The sequence below is a fragment of the Channa argus genome, chromosome 11, assembly GCF_033026475.1.
Source record: "Channa argus isolate prfri chromosome 11, Channa argus male v1.0, whole genome shotgun sequence".
In the NCBI taxonomy this organism is placed as follows: domain Eukaryota; kingdom Metazoa; phylum Chordata; class Actinopteri; order Anabantiformes; family Channidae; genus Channa; species Channa argus.
This window is the reverse complement of record NC_090207.1, coordinates 4,421,686-4,443,898: the sequence shown is the minus strand read 5'-3', so window position 1 is coordinate 4,443,898 and position 22,213 is coordinate 4,421,686. Positions and strand designations below refer to the sequence as shown.

The window sequence follows — 22,213 nt, the reverse complement described above, 5'->3', positions numbered from 1 at the left end:
CACTCCTTTTGGCTCAGATGGCCGTATTAACCACATTGGTACACATACAGCCATGAATATGCTTTTTAATGTATTGGCAAATCCCGTGGGGATTGAACACTTGAGCATGAGTGTCTTAGCAACTGAGATATTAAGTCAATCCTGTCTGTTGTGAAAACTGTCACATATAAGAAAATGTGTCATTTAGAGATAAAATACACTTTGGCATGGTTTTATTTTTTGCAAATTAGATAATTATGTAGATGAATGTTGTCATAGTTTAGTCTTGTCTCAGTCTTAGTCTTGTTTAGTCTAGTTCTCTTAAGTTTTAGTTCCAAGTAAAAGAAATGGTTAAAAAGAAAATGGAAACCAAAGGGAGACAGGTCAAATGTAAAAAGCTCTTCCTATCAGAACCACTCGTGTTCTGATAGGAAGTGTTCATTAATAATGAGTTGGCTTTACATCTGCTTGTTTAGCCATAATGTTTTAAGGCTGCAGGAGTTAGAACTTTGACAATAACTTCTTCTCCTTCCCCCTCCATACAGCGGTCAGTTTGCTGTGGTCAGAAGATGCCGACAGAGGAGTACAGGTGTGGAGTATGCCGCCAAATACATCAAGAAGCAGCGCAGCAAGTCGAGTAGGCGAGGGGTGACGAGGGAGGACATTGAACGTGAGGTGAACATCCTGAAGGAGATCCACCACCCAAACATCATCACGTTGCAAGAAGTCTTTGAAAACAAGGCCGAGGTCATCCTGATCCTGGAGCTGTGAGTACCTTTGTTTCTTAGTTCTTTAAGTCCACTTCTTATAATGTATTCAATAAAAGTATAAGATTACAACTATAATAAAGTAGTGATATAGGATTAGGGAAACAAATCCCTAAATTCCCTAAATCATCTTATAATATATTGAAAAATACCAAGAACACAGATGAAATTACGAGGGCACATTTCCATCAGACTCCAGAGAGAGTCATTAGAAAAACCTGATTTCCCCAGGTAGATTTCCCCTACACAGACTTCTCTGCAGTTGCTGTGTGCAAGGTTTTTAGTCGGCCTTTTGCAAGTGCACACTTACATAAGTGGTTTGATGACAGGAGAGACAACGAGTCTGAATACAACTAAGACAAGCACGTAGAAATCAAAACTGTTCCATTTCCGCCTCTGGACCTTTGAGTACTTGTTAAAATCAGAAGAGAGAAAGAGCTGTGTTCTGTCCACATGCATTGTCAGTCTGCTCTTACACATACACAGCAATAAAGAATCAAATGGGGAGGGGGGGAAAGTCAGGAAGCAGCATCTTCCCATCTCTGTGCCCCGCTTCTAAAATAAATGAGAAATAGTGGAGAAAATTGATAACTCGTTTGCTGCATTTATACACGCAATAAGAATAAGCAGGTTTCTACGGTGCATGTGGACGTGTTCACTAAGTGGCTGCATAAAGTGGTTACTCCGAAAGATCTGGTTAAGTCCATGTACAGTAAACTATCATCATTTTAAAAAGTTTTATCGGCCCATTTTGTCAAGATTTGTCAAGATTGGTTTTGTATAAAAGTTTCAAATAAACAGCCTTCCAGTCTTTGAGTTTAATCAGCTCTTAGTTCTTTTTAAGTTTAAATTCCAAATCAAAGGGTACATTTTCTAATTGTTGCACAATGTCAAAGTCATTGTTTGCATTAGAGATGGATTCATTTTAAATAATGGACAAAACCTAAGTTGTGAAGGCCTATAAACCTGTAGTTTATTTGCTCTGGGTCTGTTTTCCGATCAATATGATTTTCTTTCACGCAATAAAAAATTCCAGAGAACCAAAAACGCGTCACTGGATGTCACAGCTCCAGTGAAGGGTTTTGGTGCGGTTGCTTTGGTCGGCACCTGAGTGCGATTGCTGTATTCTGACCTGCCCAAACAACCCGCAACAGTCTAGTCTTTCCTGTCCCTTAAATCCCACCTTCTTTTCCAGTTTTAAGTCTAGGCTGTTTGTTAAAAGTTAAGATAAGTCCAAGAGGACGTGAAGTCTCAGTGACATTTTATAAAGCAAACATTCCTATAGTAACCAGAATTTAAGATAGATTATTGTAACCTGCGCAAGTCCGTCACCAGTCGGACCAGTTTTACCAGATTACAGGCAACTTTAAAACACGGTAAAAATTATTTATGTTTACTTTACAAGTACCCAGCTAAAACTTTCCTGAGAACAAACATAGAGAGGCAGAATACAGTGCACTTCATTTACTAGGTCACCTTACTGCTGTTATGAGTGCAACATTGAAAGCTGTTGCCTGACAGCATTCCTGACAAATTGTCACTCACAATAGAATCGCAAGGAAGATGCAGGCACCAAACCCGTCCAGCCCAACAGTACAGCACGTGCGTGATTCGTCCAAGGCTGTGGCTCATTTCCAGATCAGTATAAGAAACTAGTAAATCAGGGCACTGAGGCTAAACATGTTTAAGACTTGATTTAAAGTTTCAGTTATTAACTTCCAGCACACTTCATAGACTTAATACTTATTAGCCATAGTAAATGCTGTTAGCTTTACACATATCAGTACAAGTAAAGATGATCTCATTTACCTTTTTTAAAAGGTTTAATGATGTTTTGGGTAAAGCAGACATGTAATTGATGAAAACGATAAATGAATGTAGAAAACTGCGACAAATTGCAAGTACTGACTCTGAAGGTTTGAGAACACACTGTTTCTTCAGCTCAAACATTTGTTAAAAAATGTTTCCTCATTCCCAAAACACAGAATAAGTGATTTCATTACAAGAAAACAACAAAACTCGCCCTGCTCCCATTGCACCTTTTAAGGCAATTTTAACAGATTTTTACCTTAACAAAGTATAACAAGTCTATTGCAACCATGCTGCACATTCGGAGTAATGCACACTTGACCTCAGTACTGTCAACACTGTACACATTAAGAAAAGCTGAATAATCTCTGTTTATGTAGTGGGGCAGCAATGAGAATCATGATGAATCTGCAAAACAGCCTAAAACCAAAACAGCCTGGTTAAGCAGCTGAAGAGAGGTTGGGTCACTAACATGCACTATTGTGCATATGAAATCCGTCCTTTTCATACATTTGAATGGCATTGTAAACAAAATATGCTGATGTGAATGTAAGTCTGTTTTCGATGTGATTCAAATTGGGCCCATTAGGAAAGATTGATCAGCAACCTTTTTTTCTTTGTCTTTGTGTTGACAGTATAAATCCAGAACATGTAACTACAGGGATGCTAATTCAGATGTTTCATTAAACAACTTATTTCCTTCTATGCCTCAGCCTTTGGTTGCCACTATCTGTAGGAAGAGGAATGTTTCTCAATTCTGGTGCTTATTTGATTGCTTTTCTGTAAAATTTGTCTTAAATATTGTTGTAAAGTTTGCAAAGGCTGCTTGTGGTCTGGGTTTCATGTGCTTTATTTCTAGGCTTGGTGGGACTTTCCCACATCTTTCTTGTCAGTGCCTGGACAGTAAACGCCTGTGTAAGACTCACCCATTATCTCTGCCTCTTGTCCAGCTGGAATCCATCCTTATCTGTTTGTTTGGTTTTTAATTTTGCTCTATGAAAAACTCACAGCACATAATGTATTTTACACATTCAAGCTTTGCTTGCCCTGATGATGTTCATCACTTTCATGCTGCATTGTTTGAATGTGTCAGGTTAAATCTAAAAAATGGGTTTTATGTGATTGACCTCATGCAGGAGTCTTTGGGTTAGTTTGCATATGTTTCTCCTCGTCCTGGTGCACCGTGAGTAAATGACAGCCACTGTCCTTTGTCATTTGACCAACCCGTAAATACAGAGCCAGAGATGTTCAGGCAGAAACCTTCTTTCCCATCTGCAAATGTGCATGAACGCCCTGTTTAACCACTGAAGCTGATGATGACGTAAACATCCCCAGTTATACAGTGGGCGTTTAGTGGGAGAAGGGGGTGCAGGTCCCAGCTGTGCAGCTGGTCTGGTTTCCTCTCAGAAGGGTGGAGTGTAGTATGTGTTTGTGGATATGGAAGTTTCTGTGTCTGCAAAATAATTTGGGTAAGAATTAATTGGTGGTCATTTTTTCTTCAGCAGTACGAAAATAAGAATAATTTACAAACTGAAAATAATAACAAGCGTTTTTCAAATTTCAAATTGAGAAAACCATACACAGATAAAGAAATAGGGGCTGTAGCTCAGTTGGTAAGGCAGTCATCCACAGACCACAGGGTCAGTGGTTCGATCCCCAGTTACTGCTAAATGTCGAAGTGTCTCTGGGCAAACCTGAACCGATAACAGCTCTTTCCCATCCCCAGCTGTGCAGTGCTGGTCCAAGGAGGAATGGGTCAGGAAGGGCATGTAGCGTAAAAACAGCCAAATCAACATGCGGACAAGGGGATGAGCCGAAAGGACAAAAAAATTAATAAAATAAAATCTCTTTTATACTTTATTTCTTTATAACTTCAGTGAGAGCACAATTAACCCTAACAGGTCTGGGTCACTTTTCAGATTGGTCTTTAGTCCCATTATTGCAGTATTTTCATGTTGTATTTTGTGTTGTGAAGGTTTACATTTTGAACTAGCTTCTAAAGCTTATAAATTTTAGTTCACACAAATTAGAACGAACTACTTCCAATTTATAGTTCACAATTTATGCGAATTTATGTCATAACAGGGTTTGTGACCAGTGTTTTTCATAGGTCAAAGTTGATAAAAATGAACTAATTTGCTTGAATAATTGGAAGTCACACCCTAGTCACACCCTTTATTTCCTTGAGATACAAGGTGGGGATCAGGTGATGAGTTGCAGGGTGTGTGGTTGCCATAAAACATTCAGGTCATACTACTCAGCTCAGTAGCAGCTCAGCAGCTTTAATGGTCCGTATGCAGTGAATCATGGCGGAGAGTTCTCTAGTCATAAAATGATCCATTCAGTTCACCGACAATGGCCATAATTATGTGGATTTTAATAAATATGTAAATATTCCGAAAATCATTTAACTCATTTACAAAATATTACGTGTGTGTGTTTGCTCCTTAAAAATTTGATTTTGATTATACATCTCCATGGGGAAATTCTTGTGGACAGCTCTTACTGGACAACTGCTGTGCCAACTGAGCCACAGCCTCCATTTTTATCTTTACCTGGATTCTTACCAATTCATCAAATTGTCATATATCATTGAAAGATGATGTAATGTATAAATTACTCAAAAGAATTCGACATATTCCAATTATGAGATGGTTCAAACCCTGGGACGTATTTAGTTGTCCGCGTGTTGCCTTTGCATTTTTTAGTTGATGATTTTTGTTATTTAAATTTGATGTAGTGCAGTTTGCACGGGAATGGTTCAAATGTATTGGGGAAGTGTAAATTAGTCAAGCTCAAATGCACCGGGATGATTAGAATACGACAGATCAGCCCTTTTAAAGCAGGGACTTCAAGATGGCCCTGATCTAAGAGATGTCACATTTTGATTCTCTCCATCTTGTCTCCCCTTCTTCCTTTCTCTCTCTCTCTCTCTCTCTCTCTTTTGTCCAGTGTGGCCGGGGGTGAGCTCTTTGACTTCCTTGCAGAAAAGGAGTCACTGAGCGAGGAGGAGGCCACTCAGTTCCTCAAGCAGATCCTGGATGGAGTCTTCTACCTGCACTCCAAACAAATCGCTCACTTCGACCTTAAGGTACGACAGAATCTTAAAACTGAAACTTCTTCTGGTAGTCGTGTATTTTTAGCAGGTAAAAAAAGGAACATTTTTAGCATTCAAAGCTGTGAACATTCAAATAAGTTGTGAGTGTGGAAGTTTTTTAAAAAATTCTCAGAAAATTAGTTTCATTTTTTAAAGTAGGGATGTCCCAATACAACTTTTTCACAGAAAGAGTACAAGTACTTACATTTGAGTACTTGCTGATACCAAGTACCAATATAAGTGCTAAACTCCTGTGCTTCTAGTATCTGTTGCTGTACAGTAAAATCTTTATCCATCCACTGGACAATAAAGCTGAAGGGAGACACTGGCAGAAACTGCCCAAGTAGAATTGGGGACACACCTTAAGACTAAGACTAACAAAGACTGGACCATTTTTACACTTAAACACTGATTGTCACAGATTTTAGTCTGTGACAATGTGGAAGGAGCAAACCTGACGACTGGACAGTCTAAGGTAGACATCCCTGCAAATACCGCGACAGTGGACCATCTCACGTTATCTTCTGCAGAAACAGATATTGGGATGGCTGCAAGCACTTTTTGCTGAAAAGAACAAGAAGAAGCACAGATATAGGTTAAGATTCTGGGTAGAGAATCACAGACAACACGGACTGGAGTCTGAAGTTAGGGGAGTAAAATAGGGGAGAAGAATAGGGGGAGTAAAATAACTCTCTAGAGTAGCTGAAGTTCTAGTTAATGTACATCTCCCTCGGTTGTTGCTAATGGAATTTGAAAACATTCAACAGGTTCAAAATGATCTTGAGAAAAATGAGACTGTCTTCAGACTTGAGCACAGCAGAGCTTGCAGTCGTTACTTTTGTTTTATCTTAAAACAGCTCTACGCCACAGACATTTTATCCAGCTCCGCTCACCTGCAGAGGTTAAAGTGGTATCGAGAGCAGTATCTGAGAAGTCGTATGTCTATGAGCAGACAGTGTCAGTATCAGACCCCAGACCCCATATTGGTATCAGCATTATGACATTTAAAGTTTAATTAACAGTGGCATCCATGGTCATAGGTACCTTAATATTTGTTGCCTCAGGAAAAAGCACTGTTGCACAGTTTTGCAAATATTGTATATGCTTCCAATTGAGTATATAGTACATGATGTATTATTTATTATGGATTTAGGACACAGCAGCAGATACTGGCTGTGTCCTATTTGTACACATCCTTTTTTATTTTCAAAAAATGCAAATAAAACTTTTCAACTGATTAGAGTTGTCCTCAGAATGAGTACCAAGGCAAGTGTGCAGTTTTTGAAATGGAGAGCTTCACTCTTCTGATGATTGGGAGATTTCCACGAAAACTGTTTGGACGCAGAAGATGCTGCCGGCAGCTGCTTGTTCAAGGTCATATTTAATTCAGTCAACACAGTGTTTGAGGATGTGACTCCTACGTAAACAGACAAATTCTGCCATTTATTGTTCTAATCAGAGGTCACAGCAAAGTGTTTGCTTCAGTTTCCTAAATGCAGAAAAATGTGAATAAATATTATTAGTTTGTGCATCTTCAGACCTTTCCTTTTATATCAGTTTCTCTGAATATAGCTGTTTTTTGAGCCAGTGTATTTAAGCCGAATTGCCATGACTAATCTTTTTTGGGGGGTGGGGGTGGGGGGTGGGGTGGAGGGTTTCCTTTTTATTCAGGATGATGGGTTCTAGTTTAAACTCCAGAGGGAGAAACTGTAAAGGCAATAGTTTATTCAAACTCATCATATTAGTATTAAAGTACCCGAGGTACAATACACTTAAACAGTACACTTCCTCTGACTTTGATGCGTATTTTAAAATGATGTTATGGGAGTTTTTCATTTAAATCTCAGTCAATATCATTGATTAGTTGTCCTCTTACAGCTGCATATATAGCATCTTCCAGACTGACTCCTCCATTTACAGGACTATCTTCAAATCATACATCAAGAGTTGAGGACATTCGGCCTTCAGTCCTACACAAAACAATAACCTCTGCCCCCCGATCAATGTGGGAGCTTTTACTAACCACTGCAGCCTCCGCTTTGGATATTGGTTTCTGTTATTCACTGTCCTGCAGTTGCTCAGATTGAGTTAGTTTATGTAATTGAATTTCAGACTTTTAGACTTCACATATTTCCACTACAGAGGGATTAAGTTCATTCTCTTCATTTGCTATATTCACCTATTATCTAAAAACTGGATGTCTTTTTTCCCTTGCATTTGATATGATTAAAAGACATTCTCTGATTTTCACCTTAGGGACATTACTATGATGTTTTTTTTGTATTTCCTCAGGCCAGTGTTGTGCAGTTTTGACCCCGCAGTGACAGCAGCTGTAGCTGATATTCAGGGACGGAAATGAAAGGATCCCAGACATTTGCTCTGACCTTTTATATTCGAATGTTTTGTGCAAATGAAAGGGAATTACTTTTTATAGTCAAATCACCTCTTTAGAACGGTATCAGTCCACTTTGGTAGATTAGTCAACCTACCCTATAACTATTTGTGTCTCTAAATCCCAGTGGATCCCAGTGATTTTGATAGAAAACGTTAAAAGATTCAGCTTGTAAATATCCCCAAACTTTGATCCTTCTGCACTGTATCAATGTTTGCTAATTTTTCTTAGCAATACTCTACTCAGATCATGCAGAGAAAGAACTAGATCGGTTTGTAGCCCACAGCTTACAAAAATCGTCTTCACTCCAGCATAAACATAAGCATGCAGCAAACAAGCTGAGCTGGAATTTGATTGTATTCTCTCATCGCCACCTGTTGCCACTGCAGCCCACGGCCAATCTGTTCTTTTTCCTTCCCAGACTGGATCCTCATAGTCAGGCTGAAGGGTTGAGGTTTGGAAGGAAGATGGTTTCAGCTAAAAGAGGCATTGTGTCCTTAGGAATCTCCAGCTTCAGCTGTTTGGCTTTGCTTAAAGTGCATCTTTGCAGTCCTTTCCTTTTTCCCTCGAGAGGTTTCTACTCGTGTTTTGCATGGGATTTCCATGACTGATGAGCTTCCTTCCTGACAGACTGTTCCTGGTTTTGTGTCTGTCTCTGCCAATAGATTACTTGTTCACACATTATCCTACACTGATGACAAACTTTATGTACTTATTTTGACATTCTTTTAGACTTAAAAATGCAGAAAAGAAAATTGTGTTTTCTCTATTAACATAACGTGTGTTTGTGATGATGCACAGATCTCCCCTTTATATCTCAATTTTAACTGTTTGTATTTCTTTCTTTCTTTTTAGCCAGAGAACATAATGCTGCTGAACCGCTCAGTGCCTCACCCGCGCATCAAGCTCATTGACTTTGGCCTTGCCCACAAGATCGATTTTGGCAATGATTTTAAAAACATTTTTGGAACTCCAGAATTTGTCGGTCAGTATCCCGCATTTGTTTGCATGTTTTTTCTTTTGGTGTGTGTTTGTGTGTTATTAAAAACTCACTTTCCTTACTCTACCAAATTTTGTCTTGCATCTGCTGCACACACACAAACTCACATGTTCTCCGCCCTGTTTTCTTGGCTCTATCCCAGGGGTTGCGTATTGTGAGGAAAGGTGCCAAATGTGTCATAGTGAGACCGACCTCGTAATAGCCTGGAGATTAACTGCTTCTTCGTAACACACACAGGCGCACACACGAGCACAAACACACTCACAGACAACCAGTGCCTCAGTGCCATCTCCGCTCACCTTCCCCTTGGCCCAGGAAGGCACCAGGCCTTCCAAGTCTTACCCTGCCCAATGCCAGTGCCTACTACCAGCATCATCCAGGTCATAACCCGAGTCTGTTCCAAATTTAGAAGGGTGGCAGCGTGCAAATGATCTAAATAAAGACCCACTGGCAGAAATATGAGTAGGACACCTGATCCTGGAAAACAGGCTTAGGAAAAAAAAAAATTGTTGCTGTTGATTGTAAAATGGAAAATGAAATGACATCACTTTATACACAGGAGACAGAGACAGTAGGGCCCCAGCAACGCGATTGGCAGAAGTTTAAAAAAAGCTGAACCTTATTCACACGTGCTGTGGTGGAGTCCAGTTATAACTGGACGAGAGCCAATCAGGGTCGTCTTCATTCTGACAACACCGGGATTCTTTTCAGTGCACATAGAGCCGGCAGCAAAATGCCAGTCTGACCTGAGAGCTGAGGTATCACTGTATTTACTTTTTGGAACAGCTTCAACAAGGCGTCCACACCAAGCAAACACTGTCAATGTAAACAAGGTGGAAAACGGGAAAACCAAGTCAGAAGACATCTGTCCATGTGTAAATGATATGCTTTACACAACACACCTCCAAAACTGCAACATCACCAGAGCCCAGTCACAGCTGACTACTTTGTCTCTTACTGTTAGTGCATCTAAAACTCTAGTTTAAGTCTATCAATACCATATTTTTACAATTTACTAACTCAGGCAATGATCGCAAACTGAACCTATGTTTAGAATAAGTGTGACACATTCGTTCTCTTTTTTTCCGTTTTGAATGCTGTGCATCCATGTGTGTACTGCAAACAGCATTGGTAATGACTAATTTGGCATATTTTTATAAATGTGAACAAATATTCAATAGGCCGAAAAAATTCCTGATATTAAACAGAATTCATGTTTCATATTGAACTAATTTGTTTTAAATTTGATTTGAAATTAAAGACTGATCCATTTTATTTTGATGATTTACACTTCTCAGGACATGTGACAGGAAGAAAAAAGAGAAAGTATCACAGTTTAAGCAGATGTGGTTTAGAAAAAAAAACTAGGGCTTATTAAACAACAAAAACATCAGCACAGCTGAATGTTACAGTTCTCACGCTAAACGCACTAGAAGAAAAACCTGCACAAGTCGGATAAAACAACTAATCTGAGACAATTCATTCACAGCTGAAGTTAGAGTGTGCTACAATACTGCACGTGTGTGTTTTGTGTGTTGGCCTGAATATTAATCTTCTTTTTTGTGTATTTGGCTTACAGCTCCAGAAGTAGTCAACTATGAACCTTTGGGGCTGGAGGCAGACATGTGGTGAGTAAATAAAAGCCCTAAAATCAGAATGTTTGAAATCACCCTTTATTAGCTCATCTGCTGTAAAGTCAATCGTGCATGTCCAAACACACAAAATGAGACCAGATTCATTGAATCCCTTTTTCTTTGTTTTCCTCCCTGCCTCTGTCCAGGAGTGTTGGTGTAATAACATACATCCTGTAAGTATCCACAATGGCATCAGTAATTATGCATAATTGTGTGTTATGTTAAAAACATATGAATGTGACGCATGCGTCACCAAATGGCTTTCACCTTTTATGTTCAGCGTTTCCTCACCAGCCCCAGGGTGTCATCACTCACTGATTTTTGACAGTCATTGAGAGTGTCTGTCAAGACTTAAAGACGTTAAAGCTCTTCGACCTCTCGGCCACTCAGCACTAACAGGGCTGTTTGCTTTGTAGAATGCAACAGCCTGCAGCAAGAAACACACAGCCTATTAAAACTGCCTCTTGAGTGCATTTGCATGCGTTATATTATTTCAGGTGGTTTGGGAACGTTGTGCAGTTAATTTCATTCGAGTGGAAATTGTTTTACTGCTCAGGCTGATATTGGCTTTTTAATAAATATCCATTATCAGTGAGTCATTGTTGACTGCATTATAGAGCCTTCCTCCTTCCCATAGTTACATAAACTACAAACCCCGCAATTATGTTGTAGTTTTCTGAGATATTTCTGCTTTAACTTGTGTACTTTGTTTGTTTAGATACTAATCTATTTAAAGGCCATTTGCTATTATTGACTTGAACAGTAATAGCGTGTTTTTTTTTTTTCACCTAATATTAGTGGTAGAGCAACGTAATACATTTATTGAAATACTGTTCTTGATATTTTTAATTTCTTCTACTATATAGTATTTTATGCATCCAATCCAATGTCCAACTTTAATTGCACTAAACTGCAAAGGCACTACTGTGGCATTACTGTTCCTAAGTAAAATTTTGAATGTAATTTGCCTTTGACTTGTTAAAATAGAAAGTGTACACATACTACTCATGCTCAAGTTAAAAGGCAACTTTGCAAATTTTCAACTTGCTTTCTTTGGCTTTAGTTTAGAGTGTCAGGCGTTTTTCAGCCAGGGGTAAAGAGATATTTTAATATAGGGAAATCAGAGGGAAGTTTCACTACTCAAACTAGAACCAAAAGAACCAAGTTTAAAATCAGTGAAGGCGTCCTTTAAAGACACTTTTTTTTTTTTTTTTTTTTTACCTAATTTGTAGGGAGGTATGTTGCTGCTGTTGGATTCCCTCCCAGCCCTACAATGGGAGCCGATCTCACCTTGTATTCCAATTGTTCCCATTTTTAGAACGTTTCATCATGCAGATTACTTTAAAGGATATGCTCACGATTTTTCAGTGGTTCTGAACAATGGTGTTAATATGAACAAAGGGTTGGCTTACTGTATTTGTTCCTCCTTTTAATATAAAGCTTTATATGAGGTCCTTCAAAAACAAATAATTTCAATGCAAATGATTTGGGATACAATCCACGGCCCTCCATCTGTAACATTGTATTGCAAAGTTCATCTGGGCATATGTGTGTGTGTGTGTATATGTGTGTGTGTGTGTGTGTGTGTGTGTCACATTAAGTGGATATTGTGTGTGTGTGTGTGTGTATATGTGTGTGTGTGTATATGTGTGTGTGTGTATATGTGTGTGTGTATATGTGTGTGTGTGTGTATATGTGTGTGTGTGTGTATATATATATGTGTGTGTGTATATGTGTATGTGTGTGTGTATATGTGTATGTGTGTGTGTATATATGTATGTGTGTGTGTGTGTATATATGTATATATGTGTGTGTGTATATATGTATATATGTGTGTGTGTATATATGTATATATATATGTGTGTGTATATATATGTATATATATATTTATATATATGTGTGTGTGTGTGTGTATGCTTATATGTGTGTGTGTGTCACATTAAGTGGATATTGTTGCAGCCTTTTTTTGCCTAAATTTTCACTTTAAATACACATTTGAAGACATTTTTACAGCACTGTTGGTTTTGTCCCCCCCATCACTTTGACTGAAAAGGCTTTAAGACTATATGTCTAATATTAACAGTCCAAAGTCTCGTAAATCTTGTGTCTAAACTCTCAAAATTGATAGTAAGTAAGGTTACAATGGCTAATTTGCTTATGATTCAGTAACCACTTAATCTTTAAAACAGCCAACATCAGCTCACACAAACAAGAGTTTTCACTGAGCTACCGAAGCGAACATTCTTGTAGAAGTCATCTGTAGACACGTCAGTGAAGTTGAAATCCGGAGCGAGTAAAAAGTTTATGGCCCCGGTGACCCACAGATCAACGGCTGTTGGCCCCAGATGATGCTGTTCTCCTCTCTTAACAGTCAGCTTCACGGCTCTCTGAGCTCCTGCACAACCTTTATTCTTCAGAGAGACTCCTACACAAAAAGAAAACACAAAAAAGTTTAGAAAACCTCACATTAGGTGCATCTGCCTCCACACACATGTAGAGAGCTCTCGCTAAAAGCAGCAAGGTACATGAAGAGAAACTAAAAGTCTTTGCCAACACAAATGTTATTTGATAATTACATAATAAGCTACAAACATTAGGTGCTTTTATCAAGGTGATTTATCAAAAGTCATGTGTAAGGCAATTAATGCATAATTTTGTCTCCACATTACACAATCTTACACGTGCACAAATGTATCCATGCACATGCACAGACACACATGGTTTTTGTTCATGCTGTCCACCCACACAGCTGTCACAGCTCTGCCTGGCAAGGTGGAAAATTGAATTTACTCTTTGTAATATCACAGTAGAGCAACACTGAGGTGCACTCACTGTTCATCTACTATTGTTTAAAGCAACGAGAGTGAGGTGGGGGGGTGTGGGGAAGAAGGTCTGGGGTTAATTTTTTAGAGCACTTACTCACTTTTAATGGCCAATATGTGTCGCAAAGTAATGAAAGCTGGCAGCTCCAAGTAGAACTGTAAGAGGAGATGAGACCTTTTCCACTTTTTGAAAAATGTGTAGAGTGTCCAGGTCTAATGGTTAATGTAACCTGAAACAGTTTAGATAAATTTGGTGAATCACCTAGCAGTGATGCTGGGATTCAGGTTGTTAAAATCGGTGTAATTCAGCATAAAAACTGTGTATATTGCAACTTTATGTACCAATAGGGGACAATTTGGGGAAAACTATGGCTAAAAAGTTGCCATAAACCCTGACATAACACGTTCCTGCTGCTTTTGCTGCCTGGGCGGGAGAAGAGCTACATTAAATACTCATTTGTTGTGAACAGCTGCACCTTTTTACCGTAACTTTATACATTTTCACTCAACTTGAGCCTGACCTCCACTGCCTGCATGTCTGGCCCAGCTGGCACGTTAATTAGTGGATGCTGCTGACAAGCTGGAGAGGCAGAAGGCTTGGGTTTGCTTTAAATGATTTGGGCCTCATTAACATGTCTGACCACTCACTCTGACTGTCCTGTACTATTTTATGTTAAACCTACCACTTTTGTGTATGTTGGTAATATTATCCCATCGCTTCATCTGTACATTTCTGACTGTGTTCAGTTGAAATTCCCACTACCCGCTCTAACTCTGCACATCTTTATTGGAACTGAGAGCTGTCCAGTTGCACTTCTTGTGACAGTGTTTGACTCACACACACTTAACACTTCAGTTTGATGGCGGAGCTTGAATAATGAGTCGCCATTAGTCTGTAGCATACGTGGCTCTGTAATCAGATTCCCCACATCAATGAGTAGTACGGTCTTAGTTTCAGTTTTGAGGGCTAATCAGTGGCTGGTGTGTTGGTCTTTGAATTGTAATTTAACAAATTCCCTTTGCTTTTGATTACAAGACCCACTGGGACAAGCTAGATGATGAGAGAGCAGTGCTGTTGTTAAAGTAGATTAAATGGGAGGTTCTGAAATTGTTGAGCTGATTAAAGCCTGCAAATGGAGCCAAAAAGAAATAAATGGCCGTCTTGGTACATTTTATATTTGCATAAACATGAAGGAAGTTGTTGGTAACCCTCCACACAAAAAGATGAACATAGAATTTTCTCTGAAATAACCAAAAGTAATAAAAGGAGAACTGTTTAAGGAATAAAATAAATAAAAAGCTAAATTGCCAGATGCTTATTACAGGAAACTTTAAAATATCACTAAATTAATTTTTTCGGACCAGTAAAATGCCAGACAATTAAAAAAAAAAAAAGTGCTCAATAAAACGTAACATTGAAAAGGATTTTGAGTAATGAACACTTTAACTAGTGAAGTAGTGAAGTTTGGCCAATTTTAGCAAAAAAAAAAAAAATTAATAACCTAATGCCTAGTTCATTTTCTGTTGATTGACTAACAGATTAATGAGCTAATTAATTTGTTAACCTTTGCCCGTCCTGCAGTCTGAGCGGTGCATCTCCGTTCCTGGGCGACAACAAACAGGAGACGTTGGCAAACGTGTCGGCCGTCGACTACACGTTCGAGGAGGAGTTCTTCAGCAACACCAGTGTCCTGGCCAAAGACTTCATAGCAAGGCTTCTTGTCAAAGACCCCAAGTACGTGTGATCTGTCTGTCTACAGTTGCATCACAGCATGAGTTAGTAGGAGGTAACAATGTATGCAAATATTTAGGTTCGGTGTGAAATAAATGGGGTAATTTTCTATCAACCACGAGTCTCTAAATGTGACTGAATAGTGGGAAATGCCATTTAAATCTTCTATCTTGGGGGAGCTGCCTAAACCTCAAAATTGTGTATCCAGCACTTTCTTTTTTGTGGTATTGACAGATGGCTTTGATTTAGTAGATCTTAAAATAGTTTTCAGTCAGTTTGACCCATAGGGAAAGTCTTTGAGACTTTTTGTTTGAAGAATGAAATAATTGCAGAATCTCCATATTTTAAAAAAACATTATCTGATGATCACCCTTCTGAGTGTTGACGGCCGCACTTACCAGCAAAACTTTCCGTTTGTGGACATTAAACTTGTATAGACGTGGTTATAAATATTTGCTATTAGGCTGCGATTTTTAAGGGCATTAAAAGCTAACAAGAACATTCAGTACATGCTGCGTGCAGGCTTTTCCAATGAAACTCCCTTGTCTCTAAATAATGGTGCCTTCACTTGTGGGTACCTCTCCCTCATTAGCAAGTTGCTCTAGCAACAGATGAATAGGTGCAGCTACACTTAAAGACACTAACCGCCATCAAAACTCCCCAAGCTTTTGTAATTACTTCATAACAAAGGAGCGAGAGCGAGCAGGCTAGCAGAAGTGAATAATTGTAGATTTAGAGAGAATTTCATTTAGACGAGGAGGCAGCAAAGGACAGGCCCAGGTTACAAAGGGGTAGACTAACTTTACAAACTAATGGGGCTTTTAGAAATCTCCTGGCTGGGTGCATCAAAATGAAATGGCTTTTAATTGATCCACATTGTGAGCAAACATGGATCCACTCATCCACTAGGATGATTAATAAAGAGCAGCTCGAAAAAGACACATTTAATAACGTTCAACATAAAGGCTATGACACAACAAGAAGGTCGGGCACCTTCGAATGTCTTTTTTTATTTTAGTTTTTGCAGTGTGGCCGAGGCAGCAGTTGATCTCTGCTGGATCTTTGGTGTTATCTTGGTGTGTCCCAGCTGTAATACCAAACTCACTCTGCACCAATATAGTTATTGATCACTGATGTACAGTAGCAATGCATTGTACGTTCCATCACTATGTACACTTTGCTGTTACTTTACTCAGTAGAGTGAAGGTTTGTGAGTATTGATGTGAAAGTAGTGATCAACAGAGGTAAAGCAGAGGAAGTGGTGCGTTTACTGAACTACAACAACATTTCCCTATTAGACATGTTGGCTTGTGTCAAACATGCTGCACCGCCTTATCTCAGGAACTTATTTGAGGTTTCAGTAAAGAGAAGTAGTAGTTCAACAAAAGGTCAATACACAAGAAAACCTTTAGCTCGTGGCTCTTATTGTAATGGGACTTTGAGTTAGGAAGAAAATGAACAATGGCAGAAAGCAGGTTTATTTGAACAAGGTGTGTGTCAATGAAAGTGGTACAGCAATCTGACCTCTAATTTGATTGGTTTAATTTCATCCTGGCATTACACTTGTATCATTGCTTTTTGTGTTTTTAAACCCTCAAACGGTTTACATGACACAGCTTCAAATGTCTTGTCTCACTACCAGTGTAACACATGAATATTAACAAGTCCTTTACTTTTATATAGCATATTTGAAAAATAATTTTGCTATGGGCGAGACAGTGAAACACAATCTGGGATGTCCAGTTAAAGTAAAAGATCCATGAGTTTCAATGCTTACTGAACACTGAAATCCTAACAAATGTTAAATTGCAGTAGGTTTCAGTTTTCTGTCAGAGCCTTGCCAGAGTTTTGTGTCAGCTCAGTGGGCTGTTTTCATACCGAGCTGATGCTGGTCTGAATACAATGGCTCCTGTAATTCTTAGCTCTTTCTATGTTTAGTAGGAACTGTGACAGCTTTAAACCAATATAGCATCTTAGTATTTCAAAACTCTATGAGAGTCATTTCTTTAACGCTGATTGGGAATAACCCTTTTCTTTTATCCATCTTCCCACAGCTGTGTTTGGTGTCTGTGTTGTTCAACTTGTCCATAGCTTTTAGAGACTGTTGCAGCAATCAGTGTCTCTGACTTTGAAATCTCTTCTCCACGTTTATATAAAAAGAAAATACAAACGGGGATGTTTCAGCTGTCTATTACACTCACGGATCCTCTTGGAACAGAGAAGTAATCATTTTGAACTGAAAGCCGTCTTGAGGCTAAACTTGTTGCTGTAGTATTTTAGTACACTAGCAGTTATTCATTAATGGCTTTATTTATTTTTAACCAACCACAGTTTATTCCACATGTCACCTACATATAAAAGTATATTATTGGCGGTTAAAAATGATGGCGTTTGAACTGCTAAATATTTAAAGATACTCAACAAATATTCTTCTCTCCCTAATTATTATATATTTTCTGACCACAGAAAGAGAATGACGATTCAGGACAGCCTTCAGCACCCCTGGATCAAGGTTAGACCGTTTGCAGTTGACTAATAGCGTCACTATTTGATTTAAAATGCTTTGTAATCCTTTTATTTTATTGAAATCGGCTTTAGCTTATAAGACTAATATTGCCGAGTTAATTGATTCTGTACCCAATATATCTTAGAAAGAATGTTCTCATAAACTTTAACTATCAAAATGTGTGTCGTGTTTGCCAAATCAGCCAAAAGACACTCTACAAGCGCTGAGCAGAAAGGAGTCAGCTGTCAACATGGAAAAGTTCAAGAAGTTTGCAGCTCGAAGAAAGTGGAAAGTAAGTCTCAAATTTTTACTCAGCTTTACTCAGGAAAGACAGATTTTGTTGCCCATTACAGTGAGCATTTCCCATCCACAAAACATTTGACAGTTTCTCTGCAAAAACCTCCTCAGACAGCTGCAGGCTCGCTATAACCATCAGATTTACTGCATGCTTTTGTGGCTGTGTATTTGTCAGTTTCAGTTCATCACAGCTGACCCAGCACTGCTCCGGCCCGCAAGAATTGTTTATCTGTGTTGGTTAGGCTGCACTGTCAAGTCTCTGTCTTCTGCCAAGGCTTCCAGCAAGAGTCAGGCAAAGCCAGGTTCTCTGCTTGCATTTTCTTGGAGGAATCAGGGCACAAAGGATGATTTCAGTCATTTACCAACTTAATAGTACTAGTTAATAGTACAACAATCCCTACACATGCACTACAAACAACAGTAAATTGGCTCCGCTCTCAAATGTCTATCAGTCTGCAACCTGGAGTAGTTCTGGTTGGTTGCAGACTGTTGACCATTTTCTGTGAGTAGAGGCAATTCATTGTTGGTTTTGTGTAGAAATTAACCAAAGTTGTGTTTTAGTCTTCCTTTGGTTTGACTGTGAGAAAATGCAAATAAAAATTTGCTTGAGGAGTTTTATCGAGGGAAGGTCTCTGGACTTTAGTTTCTGTGACATTAAGCAGGAATTTAGTGGTGGAAATGGGCTGAAAGCATGACAAGGAGAAATATACCTCGTTTCAATTATAATTTAATAACTTTGACAGGTTTCTAAAATATTTTATCATTTGCCAAATAAAATCTATCTATAATCAAGATCAGACTTTGCTACCTTTTAGGTCCAAATGACAAATCAAATATTGGCCAATTTAAGACCAAAACTTAGTTTATTACATTTTTACAGTTAATTACATTTCTATATGAGCATGCTGTTATTGCCAGTATTAGCTCCAAAATTGTTTGCACTTTGGCCGCTGGCCTATCTTAATACTGATCAAGTCATCAAAAAGTAAATAACATGATCAGCAACCTCGCACGTGTTGGACAGTGTCTGAAATGTTTGTGGTCCCTTAAAAATAGCTTGACATTAAATTTCTCATATACTGTTTTTCTTCTTTCATTTCCCAGCAATCCGTCCGACTTATCTCCTTATGCAACCGCCTGTCCCGCTCGTTCCTGTCCAGAAGCAACATCAGCGTGGCACGTAGTGATGATACACTGGTAAGACTTCAAAAACTGCTTTTTGACTTGATTAGGCTGTCAGGAAAAAGGTCTAAGCAAGTTTAAAGACAGAAGAGGCAGGACTGCTATCGAACCTTATATCCACACCATGCTGGAGCAATTCCCACGTTGGAGTTTGTGCTCAAATACATTAGAAAGCTGTTTCTCTTGATGCCGAGGAGCCTTAACACAGCAGTGTCTGTATGAGGATTAATGATTTACAGCGCATTAGCATCAGACCAAGAGCAGTTGTTACTCATCAACTTCCTTGTGTCGCAGGGGAGCTGGCAGGTAGAAGACAACATGCTAAGGATGCTGCACCCCCTGTAGTCCGCAAACAGAATTGTGGCATGAGTTGACGTTAACAAGTTAAAGAGCTTCCCAGTAGATCATTGCTTTATTGGCTGAGCAGTTTTAGGGTTAAGTGCTTTACTTAAAGAACAGAGAGGTGGGTTTTATTGCCGCACCCCCCATCTGTAGATTATCAACCAAGAAGTTGTTTGTGTTCCACAAATACAACAGGTGCAAGTGAGTTATTATTGTAATTAATGATTGAGCTGTTCTTCATTGTAAATTCTTTGTTTAAATGTGCTCAAATAGTGAACATAGAAAGTGGTACCAAACCAAATATTTGCCGCGATTCTCATCATATAATTGGTTACTATGTATCAAGTGTTCTATGACTGTCGATTTTTGATTCAGCGTTTTAACTTGTCACGGTGGACGTGTATTAATTACGCAGAAGAAGCCAATCAGAAGCATTAATAAAAGCTACAGCTGTTTCTTAGATCTTAGTGTGATGGCATTAGTTCAAAACCCAAAGACTTTCAGAGAATAATAACAAATAGTGAAGACCTATGTGCAAAGTTATACATGTGAGAAACGTGAACAAGTGATTATTTGCCATTTTGGCTTCGGTAAAATCAATTAATGAATCTGGCAGTGTTTATGGTTTACCATTGGTTATTTTTCTCACCAGGGCCATGTATTATTATTCTGGGGGCAGGCAATGAAACATAATAACGGGGACACCTCTCACTGACTGAAAAAATTATTTATTTAGATGCCCATACACTTATGCACATCTAGGTGTGTCTTCAAGTACTGTCATGAGGCAGGAGCTTAAGAACCACTTGGGAAGTTTCTTTGTTGTGTTACTTTTTTCACTAATCAACAATAGAAAAGGAGTAAAGACGGTGATAAAACTAGATACCTGACGGGTTAAGGTTAACAAAACATTTTTGGAGCATTTCCAAGGTAGCAAGCAAGGTTTTTGATTGGCAGAAGAGCATTAGTCATCCCCTCAGTGAGTTTTCCAAGTCTTTCTGAGGATTGTAGCTGCTGACCTTTCAGTCATAAGACTCCATGTTTGTTTTCCAGATACCAAACTCTTTCGTTGTGTTTCTTTATGTGGAGATTATTATGCCGGACCAGAGGTGTTGCATAAGTATTGAATTAAGATCAGCCCCTCAGCGATATTTATTACTTTCTAGATGCTTTTTTTTTTTTCCTTTGGTGGAAAGAATTTGTTTTGACCAGCAGGCTTGAATCCTAATGCACATCAGTAAAAGTAAGGTACTGTACATTAGTAATATTGTGTCATCCTGTGTCACAAATTACACATTTCAGAAGGTAAATACCAAACAGCTGTGTGGACAGTGAATCCTGAGCAGTTTGTTTGCTGCTTGTGCATATTTGTGTTGTCTTGATGTCTCTCTGTGGTGGTTTAGTCATGGCTCTCGCAGCAGGAAGGTTATGTCGAGGAATGTAGCTGGAGTATTACGCTTGGCTGAACAAACGGCACATCAGTCTCGCCTCCCTGCCGTCATCTCCTCCCTCCTCTTCCTCGCCTCCATGCCTTTCTCCTCTTCGTCTCTTTGTGCAGCAAAGCGTCACAGACCATTTCTGCACAGTCCAGACAACTCTGGCTGAAGGTTACTGGGTCACATGTCTCAAGCAGGGTTGAAAGTGAAAAAAGTGTTGATTTGCTCTAAAACTAAACTGCAGATTCAAAAAATAAGTCTTCTGGACTTATGTGTGTTTTTGTGTGTATTCATGCCTGTGAAAAAATAAAAGAGAGGCCTAAAGGGGGCATCTGATACAAAGAAGTCACAAGATTACATCTTCATGTGAACAGTAGAATAATTGTCTTTCCCATACATTTAGGATGAAGAAGACTCCTTTGTGATGAAGGCCATCATTCATGCCATAAACGACGACAACGTGCCCGGTCTGCAGCATCTGCTCGGCTCCCTGAACAGTTACGATGTCAACCAGCCCAACAAGGTGACGAACATCAGATTTAAATCAGTACAACCTCAAAAGAAGCAATTTGCCACTTGTACTTCCCTTTTTTTTAAAAAAAGAAAAGAAAATCTCTGACATGTAGAAAATGTGGAAGGCAGAGAAGGATGTTTGAGAATAAGAACAGAGCCAAAACACTTGAAAAGTTGAAAAGGGAAAAGAATCTTGGTCTGTAGTTTAAATACACCAAGCTAAACAGTCTTGTAGTAGGTTTTTCCATTTTATAATTTTAAAATGTTTAGAGCCAAACTGTGTGTTTTTACACTAAACAACACAATCGGGAGGTACAGACATACAGTAACATCCCCCTCATTTTCATTCTACTTGGTGCTTTAATGGATTTTTTTTTAACAGCTCATGAGTGATGGGGGACACAATGTTTTAAATCTTAGCAAAGCATGTATAACCCCAATTTTAACATCTCATTTGTTGTTTCTGTGCTATTGTGAATAAAATGTGGGTTGATGGGATACGTAAGTCATTGCATTCTGTTTTTTTTTTTTTTAAGTTTTACACATCGTCCCAACAGAAATGGGGGATAAGGGAGAATGAAAATATAACTATATGGAGAGGAGTAGGAACATATAACAGAGTGACAGAGAGCTTGAGTTTATAAAGAATGTAAAAAGAGTCTGAGTGCTAGTTATTTCCAGATTTCAAACTTTGCTCTATGTTTA

General features: G+C 38.8%; 1 protein-coding gene across 2 annotated transcripts in view; it reads left to right on the top strand.

Annotated features, from left to right (window-relative positions):
• Positions 1–22,213, top strand: part of dapk1 (death-associated protein kinase 1) — a 73,459-nt gene that overhangs the window by 27,519 nt on the left and 23,727 nt on the right. For both annotated transcript variants that reach the window (XM_067521087.1, XM_067521086.1), the window contains 10 exons: positions 525–746; positions 5,508–5,646; positions 8,900–9,029; positions 10,624–10,672; positions 10,825–10,851; positions 15,083–15,235; positions 17,699–17,744; positions 17,941–18,030; positions 19,140–19,232; positions 21,399–21,518. In XM_067521087.1, the coding sequence (XP_067377188.1) occupies positions 525–746; positions 5,508–5,646; positions 8,900–9,029; positions 10,624–10,672; positions 10,825–10,851; positions 15,083–15,235; positions 17,699–17,744; positions 17,941–18,030; positions 19,140–19,232; positions 21,399–21,518 (1,069 nt within the window). The remainder of the gene's footprint in view (positions 1–524; positions 747–5,507; positions 5,647–8,899; positions 9,030–10,623; positions 10,673–10,824; positions 10,852–15,082; positions 15,236–17,698; positions 17,745–17,940; positions 18,031–19,139; positions 19,233–21,398; positions 21,519–22,213) is intronic.